Source organism: Theropithecus gelada, chromosome 1, assembly GCF_003255815.1.
Source record: "Theropithecus gelada isolate Dixy chromosome 1, Tgel_1.0, whole genome shotgun sequence".
Taxonomy (NCBI): Eukaryota; Metazoa; Chordata; class Mammalia; order Primates; family Cercopithecidae; genus Theropithecus; species Theropithecus gelada.
The window spans coordinates 74309621-74329832 of record NC_037668.1 but is presented as its reverse complement, the minus strand read 5'-3'; the positions used below and the strand labels follow the sequence as shown (position 1 = coordinate 74329832).

Sequence of the window (20212 nt, the reverse complement as noted above, 5' to 3'; positions counted from 1 at the left end):
CTCAAAGCATGGAAAGCAGAGGAACAGAAAGAGCTTTCTAGGCAGGGAAAGGAGCAGAGGAAGGAAGGAGACCAAGGGCAGTGTCCAGCAGAGCAGGGTTTAGTATAGGTGGGAGAGGAGGGGCAGGGCTGAAGTGCTGGGGGATACAAGCTTGCACCCCTCCTGTGGGCGATGAGCACCAGGGGAGGTTGTGGAGCAGGAGACTGGCATGGCTGGAGCCTGGGTCTGCATGGTCAAGCCATCCCTACTTTCAACAGGCTCCAACCCCCACCTTCATGATGACACCCAGAAAACACACAGACGAGGAGCTGTTTCTTGACTGTTAGTTGGGCCCTGGCCCATGTCATACCCACGGGCTGCCACATGGGGGTGGAGGGATCAGGACGAAGAGAGGAGACCAGAGCAGGGACGGAGATCCAGACTCAGGGAGTCGGCGCTTCTTGCAGGGGGTTGGGGGAGAGGACACAGAAGCCTCTGCCCCATGCAGGACATTTCCTTGCTGTGGCAGCAGGGCAGCTGTGCCCTGACTAGGCTGGGCTGCAAAGAGTGTGAGTCTCAAGTCCTCCAGAGCCAGAGTCATCAGGATGACTGCTTTTCAGGGGTCATCAGTCGCTCCACCTCCCGCATGAACCGCAGACACAACTCCTCCTGCCAGGGCAGAGCCACGCACTGCACGGCCACGGGCAGCCCCACACTATTCTTCATGCCCTATAGGGGACACAGGCATCAGGATAGGGTTAGCGAGGCAGGACTCCCCACTCCCAGGCCCAGGAAGCACGCCAGCTAGAGAGAGGCCGCAAAGCAGGGCCAGGCCACAGTCCTTCAGGTCTTGTTTAAGAAAGGCTGGCAAACCCGCAGTACTGGTACTGTTTCCTCCACAGCGGCCAGAGTCAGGGTGGGGAGTGAGTTCAGCTGAGGGGCAGGCCAGTCCTCACCTTCTGCAGCACCTTGTCCCAGATATCCCCAAAGTAGCCCCTGTAATGTTCCATCTGGGCCTCGTCCTCAGCAGTCACCGTGGTGACAGGCACCACCCCTGCAGGGAAGTCCAGGCAGTTGTAGAGCATAGTGTAGCTGACGGCCCCTGGAACACAACACAAGCAGCTGCAGCAGGCCCCAGGAATCTCAGTGCCAGCTCTGGGCCTGAGTCAAACCTCGTATGAAATGGCACCCTGTGTCTACAGCCAGAGAGGCTCTCTCCCAGGACTGAGGTCTGAGTGACAAAGCCCAGGAATTTAGATTTCAGGGCCAGGCTGGACATCTCACTGATGCTTGCCCCATGCCTTTGCCCATGTACTTTCCCCACTGGGAATGTTGTTTCTGTTTTCTTTTCCTCTTCCTTTTTTGAGACAGAGTCTCACTCTGTCACCCAGGCTGGAGCGCAGTAGTGTGATCACAAATCACTGCAGCCTCGACCTCCTGGGCTCAAGCAATCCTCCTGCCTCAGCCCCCCGAGTAGCCAGGACTACAGGAACATGCAACCACAACCGGCTTATCTTTCTATTTTTTGTAGCAACAGAGGCCTCACTATGTTGCCTGGACTGCTCTTGAGCTCTGGGCTCAAGTGATCCTCCAGCCTCAGCCTCCCAAAGTGCTGGGATTATAGGTGTGAGCCACCGCGCCTGGCCCCTAAATTTTTGATTTATCTAAATCCCACCTGGACTTCAAACCACCACCTCCCCAAACTAGATTCCGTAATTCAAGGTCCCCAACTTGAATAGTGCTGATGATAGAAAAATCAAACCCTGCCAGGGCATCCCACATGACTCCCATGTCTCCAGCCAGCCAGACTGTGGGCCCCCGCAAGGGCAGGGTCCTCCCCGAGGGCTCCTCTTCTTCTATTTCCTGGCAGCCCTGCAGGGCACATGGCCAGATTCATAGAAGGGACAGGGAGGGTGTCGGGCCTCACCTGTGGCCTTGCCTGGGGCATTCAAGTCCAGAGCAGGGCCCAGCATAGGGGTCAGCAGCACATCCAGGTCCAGCGCCCTCCACTGGGCAATCACAGTTTTGCGGTACACCTGTGGGGGACACAGCGCACCGGGTGAAAGCACGCAGACCTGGCCCCCTCCAGGCTCTCTAACTCAGGGACTGTGGCTAGGGTGGCTCTGGCCCCAGCACCTCCCCCTGAATCTGAAAGGAGCCACAGTGGGACACAGGTGCTCCGGGCAGGCGGTGCTGCTTCTCAGAGGGCATCGCTCGTTCCGCCTCCAGGATGAATTGTGGACATGCCTCTTCCTGCTGGGGCGGAGCCACACACAGGCAGCTCCAGAGGGGCAAAAAGGCAGCCAGGACAGGGGCCCTGGGCTGACCCAGCCGCAAAGGATCGGCATCTGGGCAAGTAAGGGTCCCAGAGCTGGGCCCGAGTGGTGGTCCAGGGAGTGGAAGGGGGACGACAGGCCAGTCTGGGAGCCCCGTGGGGACAGTGGCCGCAAGACCCTGTTAGTGGGTGCCCTGTCCAACTCCACCCTCCCCCCGGCACCCTGCTCCAGTCCAGAGGCTCTGGTCTCACCTCAATCTCATGCTGCAGTTCCCAGAGTTTTCCAGCCGACCTGGGCAGAAGGAGTGTGGTCACCAGCCATCATGGTCACAGCCATGGAGATCAGCGACATCAGACCCCTACTGCCAACCCTCCAGATCTCACCCCTCCGTGGACCCTTCACAACCCCATGGGAGCTGAGAGGGAAGTTCAGACCCCTACTGTCTGGATGAGAAAATCAGGCCCCAGAGGGGCACAGGCTGTCACTTGGTGACTCCACAGCAGAGCCAGGACTAGCTCAGGCCTCATTCCTCGCTACCCTCAGGACACAGGAGAGGCCATAGATGCCGCCAGTCCTGAAGCCTGATGGTGAGGGAAGGAGTGAGTCCACGGGATGTCAGGGCCTGAAATGGGGCAGTTTATACCCTGCTTTTCCAGCCCAAGCTACTAAGAGGCAAGTAGGACCTGGCAGAGCTCAGGTCAGCTCAGATCTCTAACAGCAGCATCTCTCCCAGGTGCCCCACCACCAGCCCAGGCCAACCCCCACTTTCTGGTCCTTTCCACCCACACCCCAGCCAGGTCAACTTCCTCTCCTCCAACTCCCCCATCCTCTTGTCCCCCTCAGGCCTTTGTTCTCCGGCCAGAACTGGACCTTGCCAAGACAACTTCAAAGTCCCACCTGAAGGCCACAAAGGTTGCCCCCCTGCCTGGGCCACTTCTAGCCTCAGAGGCTACTTCCCTCAAGTCCTTTCCTGTCAGAAACTACCCAGACCCAGACTCGGGTCAGGACAGGCAGGGGCAGCAGCTGGGCACAGAAGAACCCTCACCGAGACTTCATGTTGCTGAGGAAAGCTGACAGCCTTGGGAGCTGCACAGGACAGATGCAGGGTCGGTGACTCCGCTCTGGGCCACGGCAGGTGTCAATCTTCTTCAGGTCAAGCCACTGGGGACCTGTCCCTCCATGCCTCCCCCCAGGGCCCAGGTCAGCCCCCCTTTCAGCATGCAGGTTGGCTGAAGATCGCAGGGGACAGGGCAGGAGAGCCATCTGGGTGGGGACTGGAGGGAAGAGGAGGCCATGCCTGACCAAACCAAGAGAGGCTGAGGAAGGCCATGGGGGATCACGTGATAGGAGGCCCTAGGTTCCTCCCAGTCATCCTAGCCCCTCTACTCCTTGTGCCCTCACCAGAGGCTTCACCAGGAAGGCCAGCAGTCCTTTAAGCCACTGGGGAAGCTTCAGAATTGAGACCAGGTCCCCCAGGCAAGAGTCCACGAAATCACCTTTGCTGGGAAACAAAAGGCTGGGTCCAGGCACTCCCATCCCCGCATCCTTCCCGGCTTGCTCACCCGGCCCACAGCAATCCCGTTCTCTATGCAGGGATACTGTCCACCTCCTCCTCACCAGATTCGGCTCCCTCCTTCCAAACATGCCGTTTGTTTCTACTGATCCTTTGGGATGCCTGGGCCCCAACCCACACCCACGGGAGCTCCCCAAGGCAGGACTCAGGGTATCCCTCTCCAGCAAACCCAGCTCAGAGCTCTAAGAACTGAGGGCAACGTCTCCCTGATGAGGCCTCCCTGAGGGTACCTCCCCTTTGACATGGAGGCCAGCCTGGAGGCACAGGTGGCGCAATCCAGGGTGGGCTGCCCATGAAGCATGGCTCTGAGGCTATCTCTGGCTCAAGATCTCAGGGAAAGGTCTCAGGCAGCTGATCCTGGGGACTCATTCCCAGGGCCAGAGTGAGGATTGACCCCTTCCACTGATGCCTGGACCACACTTGGCTGCTAGGGGAAGGAAAGGAACTTGACAGGCTGGGCCCTTGACTGAGTGAAGCTGCAGGGCCAAGCTTCAGGCTGCAGGGCTAAGTTCTCCATCGGTGAAGTGGAGGAAGGAGGACTGTGTTCTGAAGGGTTCCAGTCCATCCAGCAGAGGTATATCACCAGGAGGGGCCTTCACAGGCCTGTCCTCTGCCCCTGACAACCTTTAAGGACTAAAAACAGCCCAGAGGAACCAACTTCCCTAAAAATGAGCTCTGCAAAGTCCCTTAAAAGGAGCCTGGTCCAACTCACCCACTTTACAGGAGAGAAAGCTGAGGTCCTGCTCAAAAGGAAGACTTGGCTCAAGTCAGACAGAGCCTGGAGTCACCCAAGTCCAAGCCCCCACCCTCCTGCCTGGATCTTGCCCTTGCCCCAAATCTTTCCCAAACAGAGAGGCAACCTCCTGCCCACCTCCTACCTCATAACAAGCTCAGATCAAGGATAGGCCACAGATATTCAACCCAGCCTCCTCCCCTCGGGCTGGCACCCTGGCAAGGGATCTCCAGGGTCAATGTGCCCAGCTGGAGGGACAGTGAGGTCCCGGCCCAGAGTGATCAGGCCTTTGTTGGATTCAGCTAAGGCCCATCCAGGTATCACCACACCCTGCTGCTCCCCCTGGGTCTGCCTACTTTTCTGATCCCACCAAGACCCCAAAGCCCACTATCACTCACAAGTTCTGTAGGAAGGTGTGGCCACCGTCACTGAAGAGCCCACCTGTTGACAGGGTCTCCAGAGCATGGGGTATGTTGCTTGGCAAGAAGGGAACCAGCTGCAGGGATTGAGGGGTGTAAGGCCTCCTGACCTAACCACTGGCTCCATGATCCCCATGCTGTCTGGGTGGCCCTGAGGATGGATTGGACCAACTCTGCCCACATGATAGCTCTCACTAGAGCCACAAAGGCAGCCTTACTGACCCAAGAAAACTCACTGTGGAATGCACAGCATGAGAGAAGTCTGGAGCCACACATAAAGTTGTATAAATGACCAGACCAAAACCCATGGCCCTGGGAGCCTCTGGACAGCTGTGCACCACTGCCTACAGCTGAAGAGCCTCCCTGCATGCAGTGCTCACACAACACACAGCACAGGGCTGAAGTTCTCCCTTAATCACTCCTCCAATACTCTTGATCAGCCCTCTATATACTTGTCCCACAGGGCCTCAGTTCACCCTGATGACAACACCATCAGAGTGCCAGGATGCCAGGGATGCCAGGATGCCAGGGATGCCAGGATGCCAGGGATGGAGTAGTCATGGGTACCAGGAAGGCTTCCCAGGAGGAGAGGAGATGCCAGTACTTCTAGGACCCTGCAGTCATACCATGTGCCCCGCAGCCTCAAGGCTCTGTTTGGTCTCCAGCACGGCCCGCTTCATGGCCGGGGTGGGCATGGTATAGTTGTCAGTCTCATAGTACCCCACACGCAGGGGCTGAGAGCTGGTGTAGATCTGGAGGGAAAATACAGGGGATAGGGGCAGGTCAGGAGAAGACAGCCCTAGGCAGGAGCCCTAGAGATCAGAGAAACTACTCAGCCCCAGACACAGCTGCAAGGCTGCAGTCAGCAAGGCCAGCCCCTTCTGCATCTGACCCTTTCATAAAACACCTTCACAGTGACCCAGGTGGGCAGAGCAAGGATAAGGATTCCTACTGGTCATATGAGGAAACTGAGGCTTGAGGTCTCAATAGGGAGATTAGGTGGGACTGGGACTTGCCCAAAGCTACCCAATGCAGAGTGACATGACAGGTCTGGAATGCAGGCATCCTGTCTTCTGTGCTGAGGCTCTCCACCACCTGTCCTGGCTCTCATGATAAACTGTTCCATACTTCCAGACAGGGACCTCATCTCCTCCTCTTCTCCGAGGAAGGACTTCGCAGCTGCCTATGGCCGTGGGTTCGGTTAGAATATCTCCCTCTGCCTGAGGAGGGGGAGTTCACCCTACCCAGCCCAGATCTGCCCTGCTGCCCCACTCCCAAGAAACACCAAGGCCCAATCTCCTTCCTGTCCACAAACCCTCAACCTTTCCAAGGCAACCTTGGCTGGGGCGAGGGCAAGAGGTCTGTACAAGATAGACAATCACTGGACTGCTGAGAAATGGGGCTTACGTCACACAGCTTACTGTCTACATTAATGTGACTTCACTCTTCCTCTGTCTACACCAATCTAACTTTACAGCTCCTGAACACGGTGTTGGAGTGGGCACAGAGGATGACCTAGGGCCCAGCACCTGCCTCACTGGGAACATCTGGCCCCAGCCTCAACCTGGCTGTTTCTGGCCTTCGACCCCAACAGAGAAAGAGAGAACCAGGACCAGGGCACAACCAGAACACTCAAGAGAGCAAAATACTGGTCTCAGATGCCCGGCAGTAAGGGATGAGCCGGGAGGAAGATGATCACTGGCCACTCCCCCACCTCCTCCAAATAACACATATAAGCACAAATAACCTTCCAATTCATTCCAGAAACACCCATCAACTCTTCAACAGGAAGCATCAGCTGACACCTCTCGCCTCAAAATCCACACCCTGCTATGCCCACCAATCCTTAACATGGGCGATCATATGATGACCCCAACCCAATCTTAACCAACCCCCATGTTGAATGATCCACCTTAAACCAGACTTCAAAATCTCAGCAGATCTCCCCACCCTTCCTGCCCTCTGAGATGCTACTAAGGCTTTGCAAGACAGTGCTGCCTCGCCACAGAAAGCAACAAGCCCAGCCTATCTCGGCAACAGGCTGTTGCGGTGGTATTCTGGGGAGCAGCACGCCACGCTGCCTGCAGACCCCGGCTCACTCAGCCTACCTCTGGCAAGAACGGGCTACATGAGCTGGGGTCTGCAGGCAGCGTGGCATGCTGCTCGCCAAAATGTGGACAGGAATACTGTTAGAAAGGCCGCTGTTTGCTGAAGGTCAGCGGGCTGGGAAGTGATTCCTGCATCCCTGGTGCCAGCAGCAGAGGCTGGGCGCCTTTGAAAGCCTGTGGATTTCCAAATGCTCCATCTGGTGGCCGTCTGTGGAGGAGCAACCCGCCCTGGCCTCAGAGCCCTGGGGCACCGTTCTCAGGAGACAGGGCCTCCAAGCCCTGGGGTGGCTGTCTAGGTTCAGCAGTCCACACCCATGCCCACCCAGCCCTGCTCACCTCTTCCCTGAAGGGCAAGGGAGGCACAGTGGGGTCCAAGCGGAACATGTCCTCGCACAGCAGGGCTCGCAGGCACAGTGCCAGGCTCTCCACGTCCCGGGCCATGGGGCCCACGGAGGGGCGCACTGTGAGGCAGAGAGGGGAGGGAAGTAAGCAGACAAGGAGGGAGGAATCCAGACCTAGAGCAGCCTGGGGGCCAGACACTGCCCTGCCACCTGAGAAGCATGGGCGCAAGCGGGTCAGGCCGACCCCCACCCTCCTAGGGGAGAGCACCATGGACCTCACCTGCCTCCTGTCCATAGACACAGCCCTTCAGGCCACTCTTGCTGGATAAGAAACATAAGACGCTGGAAACAGGAAACGGCCACCCGCCGCCATCCCCACACCCACAGAGCAGCTCTGAACACTTACCGCTTTGGAAACTAGGACCCATGCCCAGCCAGTGGTACTGTAATGCTTCCTCCCAGCAAAACCCCGGAGACCGAATCCCTGCCTGGAGCCCAGAGAGGTTGGAAGCTAGGCCAAGGTCACACAGCAAGGGGCCCAGAAGCGCCCTCCACCCACCCTACCTGAGGCGGTTCCCCGTGGGCTTGAGGCCGCAGATGCCGCAGAAGGAGGAGGGGAAGCGGATGCTGCCTCCCATATCAGTGCCTAAGCCCAGGGGGGAGCCTCCAGACCCGATGAGGGCCCCTTCACCCCCTGAGGAGCCCCCTGGGCTTTTGGAGGACTTCCATGGGTTCACGGTCTGGCCAAAGAGGGGGTTACTGCAGTCATAGCTGGAGGAGGCAAGAACGGGTCAGCCCGTGTCATGCTGGGACCAGTGCCCCTGCCCCACCCCGCCCCAAGACCCAACCTGAACATGGACTGGGGCACATTGGTGTGCACGAAGGGCACGGCACCCTGCAGCTTCAGCACATGCACCACCACACTGTCGCACTCCGCCGGTGCCCCTTCGTTCAGGCTCAAGCCCAGCGTGGAGTCCTGGCCCTGGGAGGAGGGATGGGCACCAAAAGGGACATGATCTGTGAGTCAGAGCCCGTGGGCAGCCCAGAGCCAACTCTAACAGCTGTCACACAGGCCAAGACAGGTATACCAGTGTCCCCTCGCAAGGCCTTTGGACATGATACCTCCTCTGAGGGCCCAAAATGATCCAAGATACAAAGCAGGCTGGCAGGGATGGAGGCGACAATGGAGGCCTGGTGCTGAGGCAGAGCATACCTTGTAGGTGAAGCACTCCTTGAGGCTCACAGGGACGCCATAGAGCAGGCCCTGCCTTGGGGCCTGGGACAGCTGAGTCTCACAGTCAGCCAGATAGGATGTCACACAGTTGGTCCCTTTGTTCACCTCCCAGGCCTGAGGAAGGGGAAGTAGACATAAGGTAAAAGGAGGCTGGCCTTTTTAAAACATTGTGGTGAAATATACATCATGTAGAACTGGCCTTTTAAAGTATACCCAGGGAGAGGGGAACCAGCAACATGGCCCAGAGCCTGGGGCACAGAGGATGACCTAGGGCCCAGCATCTGCCTCACTGGTGACATTTGGCCCAGGCCTCATCCTGGCTGTCTCTGGCCTTCAACCAGGACCAGGGCACAACCAGGACACTCAAGGGAGCAAGATACTGGCCTCAGATGCCCCCCAGGCAGGGGGTTAGCTGGGAGGAAAATGATCACTGGCCACTCCCCCACCTCCTCCAAGCCACATCTCTGCCCAGTGAGGCAGACAGAAACCAGACAGGGGCAGCCCTCGTCACTGGTCACACTGAAGGGCGCCACAGAGCAGGGCTAGACCAGACTCCTGCCTCCCGGAGCCCAGCACTCTCTCCTCTACCCCACGCCTTCCCCACACGTAGCCCAGTCAAGCCTCCCCTTACCCAGGAACTCTTGAATTTGATAATCAAGTTACATGGAGTAGGAGCTTGACAAAAGGGAAGAACATGCTAATAGCGGAAATCTGCCTACAATGCTCAAACCGCACCACACAGGGTCCTACAGAAGGAAAGGTGAGGGCGGAGTGGGATGCAGCTTTCAGTAAATACTCCTACTCCTGGGGGTCATCTGGGGGAAACAGGGTGGGCTGTGTTGCCATATTTGGGCATGTGCAAAATCTGTCCCTGGGGTACCCGAGGCAGGAACAGAGAAGGCCAATCTAACCAGATTGACTAGATTAACTAGGAAGGGCAGGAGCCTTTTCAGGGACATTGACAGGGAAGAAGCAAGACCATCTGCTGAGACTGTGTATGTGCCCCTCTCAGTGACACCAGCCCAGCATGCTCTCGCTCCCTCAGCTGCAGCCCCCACAGCATTGTCACATACACTGCACCCAGACAATTCACCTGCCTAGGGGTCACATACGACCTTTCAAGAAATCATGCAGGCCACACTCACAAAGCACAATTTGTCTCTCCCTCTTTCCTCCCTCCCTCCCTTTCTTTTCAAGCATATTTCTTGAGCATTTATTATGTGAGATGCAACATGTTGAGCACTAAGGTTCAAAGACAAATAGATAAGCTCTGTCCACAAAGACCCCACATGGGAAAGAGATAGAGAAGACAAGCCTGACATTGTGATGAGAAATGTGCTGTTAGAATGAGAGCAGGCCTGGAAGAGGAAACCCTGCCTCAGGCGGCGAATGGAAGATGGTGCCTCCTGCTCTGAGCCCTGAAGGCTCAGCCAGGGGAGCCCATGGCATGGAGAGGGGCAAAGAAGAGGGAAACAGCCTTCCAGGTAAAGGAGCCCCACCCAAGCCAATGCAGAGCTGCTGACACCCCAAGCTCCAGAAGGCCTTGTCCAGAGGTGATGCCACACACAGAGGAGGAGTACAAGAGATGGCCTGAAGAGCTGGGGACACAAGAGGGCACTGACCAGGAGGATGGTGCTTGGGAATGGAGGGAGATGGTGGTGGCAGGCCAGGGTGGCCAAAGGGGATGGATATAGGAGAGGGCTGGGTAAAAGAACAGGCCAGGTGCGGTGGCTCTCGCCTATAATCCCAGCACTTTCAGAGGATCACCTGAGGTCAGGAGTTCCAGACCAGCCCGGCCAAATAAAAATACAAAAATTAGCCAGGCATGGGGGTGCACGTCTATAATCCCAGCTACTCGGGAGGCTGAGGCATGAGAATCACTTGAACCCGGGAGGTGGAGGTTGTAGTGAGCCAAGAACATGCCACTGCACTCCAGCCTGGGTGACAGAGCGAGACTCTCATCTCAAAAAAAAAGAAGGGGCCGGGGATGGTGGCTCACACCTGTAATCCCAGCACTGTGGGAGGCCAAGGCGGGTGGATCACCTGAGGTCAGGAGTTCGAGACCAGCCTGATCAACATGGTGAAACCCTGTCTCTACTAAATACAAAAAATTAGTCGGGGCCCGGGCAGAGTGGCTCTCAGCTGTAACCCCAGCACTTTCGGAGGCCGAGGCAGGTGGATCACTGGAGGTCAGGAGTTCCAGACCATCCTGGCCAACATGGTGAAATCCTGTCTCTACTAAAAATACAAAAATTAGCTGGATGTGGTGGCGGGTGCCTGTACTCCCAGCTACTCGGGAGGCTGAGGCAGAAGAATCACTTGAACCCAGGAGGTGGAGGCTGCAGAGAGCCGAGATCGCGCCACTGCATTCCAGCCTGGGCGACAGAGCGAGACTCCGTCTCAAAAAAGAAAAAAAAAAAAAAAAAAAGTTTTAATTAGCCTGGCGTAGTGGCCCAAGCCTGTAATCCCAGCTACTTGGGAGGCTGAGGCAGGAGAATTGCTTGAACCCAGGCGGTGGAGGTTGCAGCGCGCCAAGATTGTGCCATTGAACTCCAGCCTGAGCAACAAGAGCGAAATTCCTCTCAAAAAAAAAAAAAGGAACAGACCAGAGACTTGTTGACCAATGGGGTGGAGGCGGGAGGGAGAGGGAAGTCTGGGCTAAAAGCCAGGTTACTAGCTAAGACAGCATGCTCAGTGTCACACACACACACACAGACACACACACACATACACACACACGCTCTGGTTCCTTCCTTCCCTGGCAGTCCCTGGCACTGTAGGTCCCACCATGGCACCCAGCAGGACTAATTCCCAGGCCAGGTTTTCTCACTAACTCCAGGCCAAGTTTTCTCCACAGCCTATGCAGAGAGTGGGAGGGGAAAGGGAGGAGCTGGCCTTGGCTGGCCTTACCTTTCCCACGTAGGTGAAAAGAACGGCCTCAGGGGAGAGCTCTCCATTGTGTAACTTCTGCACCAGCTGAGGCAGGGGCAGGGCTAGCAGCGCCTCTGAGTCCAGGTCTGGGTTCTGTGGGGGACAAACTCGGATCAGTCCCCTACTCACCGAAGTCTCATGAGCCTGTAGCAGACACCAGTGGCCCATGCCTCAGCAGCTCTGGCATGGCCCAGCCTGGGCAGGCCCTTGTTTGCCCTACCTAGAGAATGCAGCTCTATCTCCTCCAGAAGCCTGTTGAAGTGGTGCCCAGCGAGCCAACCTGCCCAGGTATTTTTTTTTCCCCCTTAGAGACAGGGTCTGGCTGTGTTGCCCAGGCTAGACTCGAACTCCTGGGCTCAAGCGATCCTCCCACTTCAGCCTCCCCAGTAGCTGGAACTACAGGCACATGCTACTGTGCCTAGCTCCAGACTGATGATTAAACCACTACAAATATACACCAGCAGTGGCTGCCTTCTGTGTGCCAAGCACCACGCTGATGTCATCCATGTTTTGATTAAGTCTTACTGCCATTCCCATTACACAGATAAACAGGCTCAGAGGCAGGTGCCTTCTTGCCCGCCAGCCATCCACCTGCACCTGACCCCATGCCATCCCCACACCCACAGAGCAGCTCTGAACACTGCCCAGGGGGTTGCCAACCTCTAGCAGGGAAGGGCAAAAACAAGAAGACCCCATGTTGGGAGGCTGGGTCTGTGACTGAAGGCCACACCCCAAAAGGGAGTGTTTCCACATTCATTCCACAGATGTGTGTTAGGCGCCTGCTCCGTACCCAGCACCACATTAGGCTGAGGTTCAGCCATGAACAAGAAGGCATGTCCAAGTGAGCTCACACAGGGCAGGGGCGGGGTGAGCAGATGACAGGCAAACAGATGAGGTTTTAGACAATGAGAAATAAAGACAATAAAACAGAGTGTGGTGAGTGGGTGGCACATGGGAAGGATGGAGAGGGAGGAGCTCTCCCCAGGAGGAGGCACATTTGGGCAAACGCAGGCAGACCTCTGTCTGCCAGGCCTCAAGGGCTCCCAGAGTCTCTGGGGTCAGCCTGACTGCAAACACCCATCCAGTTCCTCCTTCCTCCTTCCCCAGGGCATTGGGTTTGTTTTTGTCTGTTTGTTTCAATAATTTATTTATTTTTTCGAGATAGAGTCTTGCTCCGTCACGCAGGCTGGAGTGCAGTGGTGTGATTTTGGTTCACTGCAACCTCCGCCTCCTGGATTCAACCAGTTCTCCTGCCTCAGCCTCCGAGTAGCACCTGCCACCATGCCTGGCTAATTTTTTGTATTTTTAATAGAGACAAGGTTTAGCCATGTTGGCCAGGCTGGTCTCGAACTCCTGACCTCAAGTGATCTGCCCCCACCTTGGCCTCCCCAAGTGCTAGGATTACAGGTGTGAGCCACCGTGCACAGCCTCTCCTCAAGGGTATTGGGTTAGTGAGTAAACACTGAGTTGGCCAGGCGGGCTCATTCCTGTAATCTCGGCACTTTGGGAGGCCGAGGTGGGTGGATCACTTGAGGTCAGGAGTTCAAGACCAGCCTGGCCAACGTGGTGAAACTCCGCATGTCTACTAAAAATACAAAAATTAGCCAGGCATGGTGGTGCACACTTGTAATCCCACCTACTCGGGAGGCTGAGGCAGGAGAATCGCTTGAACCCGAGAGGCGGAGGTTGCAGTGAGCCGAGATCACGCCACTGCACTCCAGCCTGGGTGACAAGAGCAAAACTCAGTCTCAAAAAAATAAAAATAAAAAATAAAAAACACTGAGTCATAGCCACCATATCTCACCCCACCCTCCCCTGCTCTTGTCAAGGTCACCAGAGACTTCCTTGTTGCTAAACTCAACAGATACTTGCCTCTTTATCTTACTCCATATCACTGAGACCTTCGAAAGTACTGAGGCCACACACCTGCTCTCTTCAATTCTTCCTGGACCTGGAGACACTACACTCTCCTGGTTTCCCTCTGCTTCTCTGCTACTGCTTCTGTCACTCATTTATGTAGTGAGTCAACAAACATGTTCCAGAAATCTACTGTATGGCAAGGACCAGGTTAGGGGCTATGCATCTAGAGGTAACCAAGACAGACATGGCCCCTTTTCAGAGACTACATTCAAGAAAATAAACAAATTAAATAATAGATAGATCATGCATGATACATGTGAGACAGCAGAGAAATGGAGTGCTGTGACAAAAATGACAGGGCACTGACTTAGGGTGGGCAGGCCTATCTGAAGAAGCCACGTGTCAGCTGTGATTTGAAGGATAAGAAGATGCCAGATGTGGGGAGAGACAGAGCTCTGGGTACCTTCTCTTCCCTCTCTGATTCTGGGAGAGGGCCTCCCCTCCTTCTGCTTCCACTCCTCCCACCCCCCAAGCCCTGCTTCTACTCCTCCCCTCCCCCTCCTCCCCGTCCTCCCCTGGCCTGCTTCCCCTCCTCCCCTTCCTACTTCCTCTCCTTCCCTCCCCCATTTCCCCTCCTCCCCTCTACCCTTCCCCTCCTCCCCTCCCCTGGCTTCCCCTCCTCCCCTCTGCCCTTCGCTTTCTCCCCTCCCCTGGCTTCCCCTCCTCCCCTCTACCCTTCCACTCCTCCCCTCTACCCTTCCCCTCCTCCCCTCCCCTCTTACCCTCCTCCCCTACCCTGGCTTCCACTCCTCCCCTATGCACCTCTGACTCCAGGCTCTCCACCCATCCCATATCCCCCAGATCCCCTACCCAGCCTGAGGCAATGGAGCCCAAACCAGCTCACTGGGCTATTCCTGTCACCTGTCCACCTTCCCTGTCCTTCCTCTAAGCTCATCACCTGCCCGACTTTCAACCATCTCCTCCTTGTGTATCCTGTACCCTGTACTCAGGGGAGGCCACGCCATTCATCCAGATGTTCAGGAAAGGAAACAGGTGTCCTTCTGGTGCCTCCCTTTCACCCCCACCTGCATCCAGTCACCAAGCTAAGTAGCTCTGAAAAATGGTCACCTCTCCATCCCCTCAACAGGCCTCAGACTCATCCTTATCACCTGGGTCACACGGGGCCACCCAACTGCTGCCCTGCCCAGGTCCTGCCCCTTCAGCCCACACTTCCCTTGATGGCCACACAGTGCAAAACCCAACCAGGCCTTGCCTCTCCCCTTCAAATCCCCATCTCATCACACCACAGGCTCCAGAGCATATTCCAGGAGGTGCTTCCAAGCTGTGTTCCTCTCAGACTCCTGTGCACCTCTCCCCACCCAGGGACCACTGCCCCCTTCCACCCCCCACACCCCAGAGCCTGGTGCCCGCCCTCTCCAAGCACATGCCACAGCCTCTGCCCCTGATGTCCTCAGTATCAGGAGCACTTCCCTGAATTCATTGAACTGATACAACACTTAGTTTGGATTTTTTTTCTAACACAGGGAGCTACAAAGAAGAAAAAAAATAGGTTCAAGATTTCTCCCCAAACACACCAGATAATCCTCTTAATATATTTTTTAAAGGTATATAAAATGAAAAGTGAGCACTCCCTCCACCCCTGCTTCCCCTTGCACAGTCCCTCCTCTATAAAGGAAAACTATAATTAACAGTTTCTGGTGTAATCTTACAGGAAAAGAAAATATTTATGAAAAACCCACCATGTCAACAGTTGTCTATATATATATTCCTTTTTGCACAAAGGAATCATACTAAACACACAGTACTGCATCTTGACTTTCCCATCTCACAATGAAAATTAAATTTTTGCTTTATTTTTGTTCTTATATAAATATAGGTTCACTGTGTTTTTTAAAATGCCTAAGAGTATGGAGAAGGATGTCGAAATCAGCAGAGCATTCACCACCCTGGGATAATTGCCACCCGACAGTCTGGTCACCATCTCCCATCACCATCACCTTGTAGTGAACAAGGTGCCCAGAGAGTCCCTGTGCATGGCAGCTAGCACCTATCAACATGCTCCCCTCCGTGCTCAGCACACATTTTCATTCTTTCCTATGTTCTTCCCCGTTGACAGTTAATGACACAGTTGCTAACAGCTATTTTTAAATCTTCAACTAGTGTCAGGCAGCTAAGACATTTTCTCCTAGACACCAAAGTAAGTCTGCACCTCCAGGAGGCCAATCGGTGAACATGTGGAAACCTGATTTTGTGGAGAATGCAGGGAAGTATAGTATACAGGTAACGTCTAAACCTGTGGCCACCTGCATGCACAACTTTTCAAGAGAGGGATACTCTACCAATCACTTAGGGGGCATCGCCCCTCCTCCATCTGTGTTGTTTTCTCCGCTGAACCACAGTGCCAGCGGGATTGATAAGCGGGTTATAGGAGATGTGGGAAAAAACATTCAGGGTTAAACCAAATTGCATGTACAAAGGCATAAGGGCATAAATAGATGTTCTGTGATGTCTCTCCCAGCTATACTATTCTATTGATGGTGGTCCTTCTCTTCAGTCTAGAAAAAGATACCAAAACTTATTCAGGGGACAGGGTGGGGAAAAAAATGGGTCAACAGAATTACCAGAAACACACCTTTCTCTAGAGTTGCCCAAGAGTTTAGAGAGAGGTGAACTATTTTGTGAAAATGCAGGTGTTTAGGTACCCCCTCATCCAGCTGTGTCCTCCTTGGACACAGCTAAGAATCCGGGAGTGGTGGCTCACACCTGTAATTCCACCACTTTGGGACGCCGAGGCAGGCAGATCACCTGAGGTCAGGAGTTCGAGACCAGCCTAGCCAACATGGTGAAACCCTGTCTCTACTAAAAATGCAAAAATTAGCTGATGTAGTGGCAGGCACCTGTAGTCCCAGCTACCCAAGGAGGCTGAGGCAGGAGAATCACTTGAACCCAGGAGGCAGAGCTTGCAGTGAGCCAAGATTGCACCAGTACACTCCAGCCTGGGCAACAAAGTGAGAATCCATCTCAAAAAAAAAGAGAGTTCAAGACCAGCCTGGCCAACGTGACGAAACCATTTGTACTAAAACTACAGAAATCAGCCAGGCATTGGCCAGGCGCGGTGGCTCATGCCTGTAATTCCAGCACTTCGGGAGGCTGAGGCGGGTGGATCCTGAGGTCAGGAGTTCGAGACCAGCCATGGCCAACATGATGAAGCTCCGTCTCTACTAAAAATACAAAAATTAGCCAGCCATAGTGGCGGACGCCTGTAATCCCAGCTACTCGGGAGGCTGAGGCAGGAGAATCGCTTGAACCTGGGAGGTGGAGGTTGCAGTGAGCCGAGATCGCACCATTGCACTCCAGCCTGGGCGACAGAGCAAGACTCCGTCTCAAAAAACAAAAAAACAAAATACAAAAAACAAAGCAAAAAATCTAACTCCTCCTTCAAAGCCTACAAAGCTATTGTCAATCAGGACCCCGCCCCTTTGCTGATTACTCAAAACCACAGTCATTGGAAACCCAAAAGGTAATTTTCCGCTTCTCCTCCTGAAAGAGCCAAGTTTCAGAGCCAAAACTTCTGTCTGGAATAATCTGCTCGTAAAAATAATGAAGAGCAGTTGCTCCAGAGGAAAACCATACAGATGCTGCTGTTTGGAGTTGAAGTGCAGGAAGACCCAACCTGCTACCATCCCACACCCCTGCTAGCCAGGTGGATTCCTTGGAACTAGGAGGGGAGTTCTGCAGGCAAGAACTGTGAGCATATCCCTGCTAGTGCTGCCCACGCCGCTCTTGGAGCTGGCAGAACTCAGCTGGCTGCACAGAGCCAGGGATAAACAGGAGGATCTCTAAGGAGGGCCTCCAGAGCCCAGCCAGAGAGGGGAACTAGACAGTGAAGAACCTGTGCTTGTGTAGGGGAGATGGCCAATTTGGGTTGACCACCAGGGCCCTCCCACTAAGAAACCCTAAAAATGGACTGATGGTGGACTTTTCAGCCAGCTTGGTGAGTGGAGGCTGGAACCAGATATATTTTTTATCTTACTAAATAAATATGAGATATCTTTGCCCCAGGGATGGTTTGGAGTAAATTCATACATTATAGCCAGCCAAAAACACAACACGTGTGGGGAAAAGAAAGAGATCAGACTGTTTCTGTGTCTATGTAAAAAGAAGTAGACATAAAAAACTCCATTTTGTTCTGTACTAAGAGAAATTCTTCTGCCTTGAGATGCTGTTAATCTGTAACCCTAGCCCCAACCCTGTGCTCGCAGAAACATGTGCTGTGTTGACTCAAGCTTTAATGGATTTAGGGCTGTGCAGGATGTGCTTTGTTAAAAAAAGTGTTTGAAGGCAGTATGCTTGGTAAAAGTCATTGCCATTCTCCAATCTCAAGTACCCACAGGTACAATGCACTGCGGAAGGCCGCAGGGACCTCTGCCCAAGAAAGCCAGGTATTGTCCAAGTTTTCTCCCCACTGAGACAGCCTGAGATACGGCCTCGTGGGAAGGGAAAGACCTGACCGTACCCCAGCCCGACACCCGTAAAGGGTCTGTGCTGAGGAGGATTAGTGAAAGAGGAAGGCCTCTTTGCAGTTGAGATAAGAGGAAGGCATCTGTCTCCTGCTCCGCCCTGGGAATGGAATGTCTGGGTGTAAAACCCAATCATACGTTCTATTTAATGAGATAGGAGAAAACCGCCTTATGGCTGGAGGTGAGACATACTGGCAGCAATACTGCTCTTTACTGCACTGAGATGCTTGTGTAAAGTCAAGCATAAATCTGGCCTACATGCACATCAAGGCACAGAACCTTTCCTTAATCTTATTTATGACACAGAGTCCTTTGCTCACATGTTTTCCTGCTGACCCTCTCCCCACCATTACCCTATAGTCCTGCCACATCCCCCTCACCGAGATGGTAGAGGTAGTGATCAATAAATACTGAGGGAACTCAGAGACCAGTGCCGGCGCGGGTCCTCCGTGTGCTGAGCGCGGGTCCCCTGGGCCCACTGTTCTTTCTCTATACTTTGTCTCTGTGTCTTATTTCTTTTCTCAGTCTCTCGTCCCACCTGACGAGAAATACCCACAGGTGTGGAGGGGCTGGCCCCCTTCAATGCAAGGCTACACCCTGGGCTGGCATGCAAGGGTGCCTTCGTCATATCTCTCTCCTGTTCCTCTTCATGAAAGTGTGGCTGAAGAGTGCAGCCAGGGACCTAGGTTCTAGTTCCAGCTCTGCCCCAAATCAAAAATCACTTGCGGAACATCTGCTGAACACAATTTTCTGTGACTCTTTCTGTCTCCCACCCAGGCACACCCTCCTGAATCCTGCAGTTCCCAACCTGGAAAGCCTTCCCACCTGTCAGGTCCCACACACAGCAAGCCCTCCCTCTCTCAGCACATAAGACCACTTCCCAGAGTTCAGCATGTTGGCTTTACCTGGGGTCTGTGCTTCACACATCCGGAGGAAAAGCCCCTCTTCAAGCCACGTCTTCCAAACCCTCAGCCAGGCCCTTCCACGTCCCAAAACCCACATACTGAGGTGATCCAGAGGCAGTGCAGGGAGAAGAAAAGTTTGTTGACAGACCACCCAGGGAGGGCTGGAACTGAACCTGCTCATGGAAAGGGTTTGCCAGGGGTTGGACACCACAGGCCGGCAGCAGAAGCCAGAGAGACTTCCCTTCTAGCCTGGCTTTGCCAAGATCTCCCTGTGCACTTGGCAAGTTTCTGTCCGGCTCCCTCTTAGGATCCAAATGCACAAATCAAGAAGCTTGAAAACTCGGCCGGGCGCGGTGGCTCACGCCTATAGTCCCAACACTTTGGGAGGCCGAGGCAGGTGTATCAACTGAGGTCAGGCATTCGAGACCAGCCTGGCCAACATGGTGAAACCCAGTCTCTACTAAAAATGCAAAAATTAGCCGGGCATAGTGGCGGGCCCCTGTAATCCCAGCTACTGGGGATGCTGAGGCAGGAGAATCGCTTGAACCCGGGAGGCAGAAGTTGCAGCGAGCCGAGATCGCGCCACTGCACTCTTGCCTGGGAGTCGGAGCGAGACTCCGCCTCAAAAAAACAAACAAACAAACAAACAAAAAAAAACACTTCTAAGCTCTCCAGATTCCCTTGGCCATTACACTCTGCGATTCCAAAGTCCTCAACCCCTAGCATCCTACTGGTTGTCACGCTTGGGTTTTTGCATTCCAATAGGCAGTAAGATTCTTTGGCACAAAGCAAAACTCCTCTTTGACCCAGTGAGGGGAAGGCCTCTTCCACGACCTGCCTTGACACTATCGTTTCCTTTCCTCCCCCTGGCTCTACCTGGCTTAGAAAGTGCGGAATATCTTAGGGCGAGGAGAGATTCTGGAAAGCTACACATCTGCTCTGCCCGCCCGCCCCGCTGTCCCTCCGCGGGTCTGGCGGCTGAAAGTGCTGCTGCGTGTACCCTCAGGCCGCGCCCACCCCACCACTCTCAGGCAGTCACCTGGAGCCGGAAGCGCTGCGCCGCCTTGTCCATGTTCTCCAGGCACGCTCGCTGCCTCTGTCGCGCCCGGGCCACCGCGCCCCGCGCTGCCCGGCGCCCGGACCAGCGCAGGGCCACGGCCGCCGCCACGAAGCAGCAGGCCAGGGCGACCCCGGAGGCGCCAGGCAACGCGGCCCACAGCTCGTACTGCCCCATGATCCCCGCAGCCTGCTGCTGCCTAAGACGACAGTTGAAGCCGCCGCACGCGCGGACCGCCAGCTCCGCCGCAAAACC

At 54.8% G+C, this 20212-nt stretch overlaps 1 protein-coding gene across 1 annotated transcript; it reads right to left on the bottom strand.

Moving 5' to 3' along the window:
• Positions 1–306: 306 nt before the first annotated feature.
• Positions 307–20212, bottom strand: FAAH (fatty acid amide hydrolase). Its single transcript, XM_025390692.1, has 15 exons — positions 19940–20212; positions 11574–11687; positions 8643–8777; positions 8278–8411; positions 7994–8200; positions 7710–7750; positions 7425–7549; positions 5607–5732; positions 4960–5057; positions 3657–3756; positions 3301–3341; positions 2507–2546; positions 1907–2015; positions 936–1081; positions 307–708 (listed from the first exon to the last, which is right to left on the bottom strand). Exons 1-15 carry the CDS (start codon positions 20132–20134, stop codon positions 580–582), a joined length of 1740 nt encoding a protein of 579 aa, XP_025246477.1. The 5' UTR covers positions 20135–20212; the 3' UTR covers positions 307–579.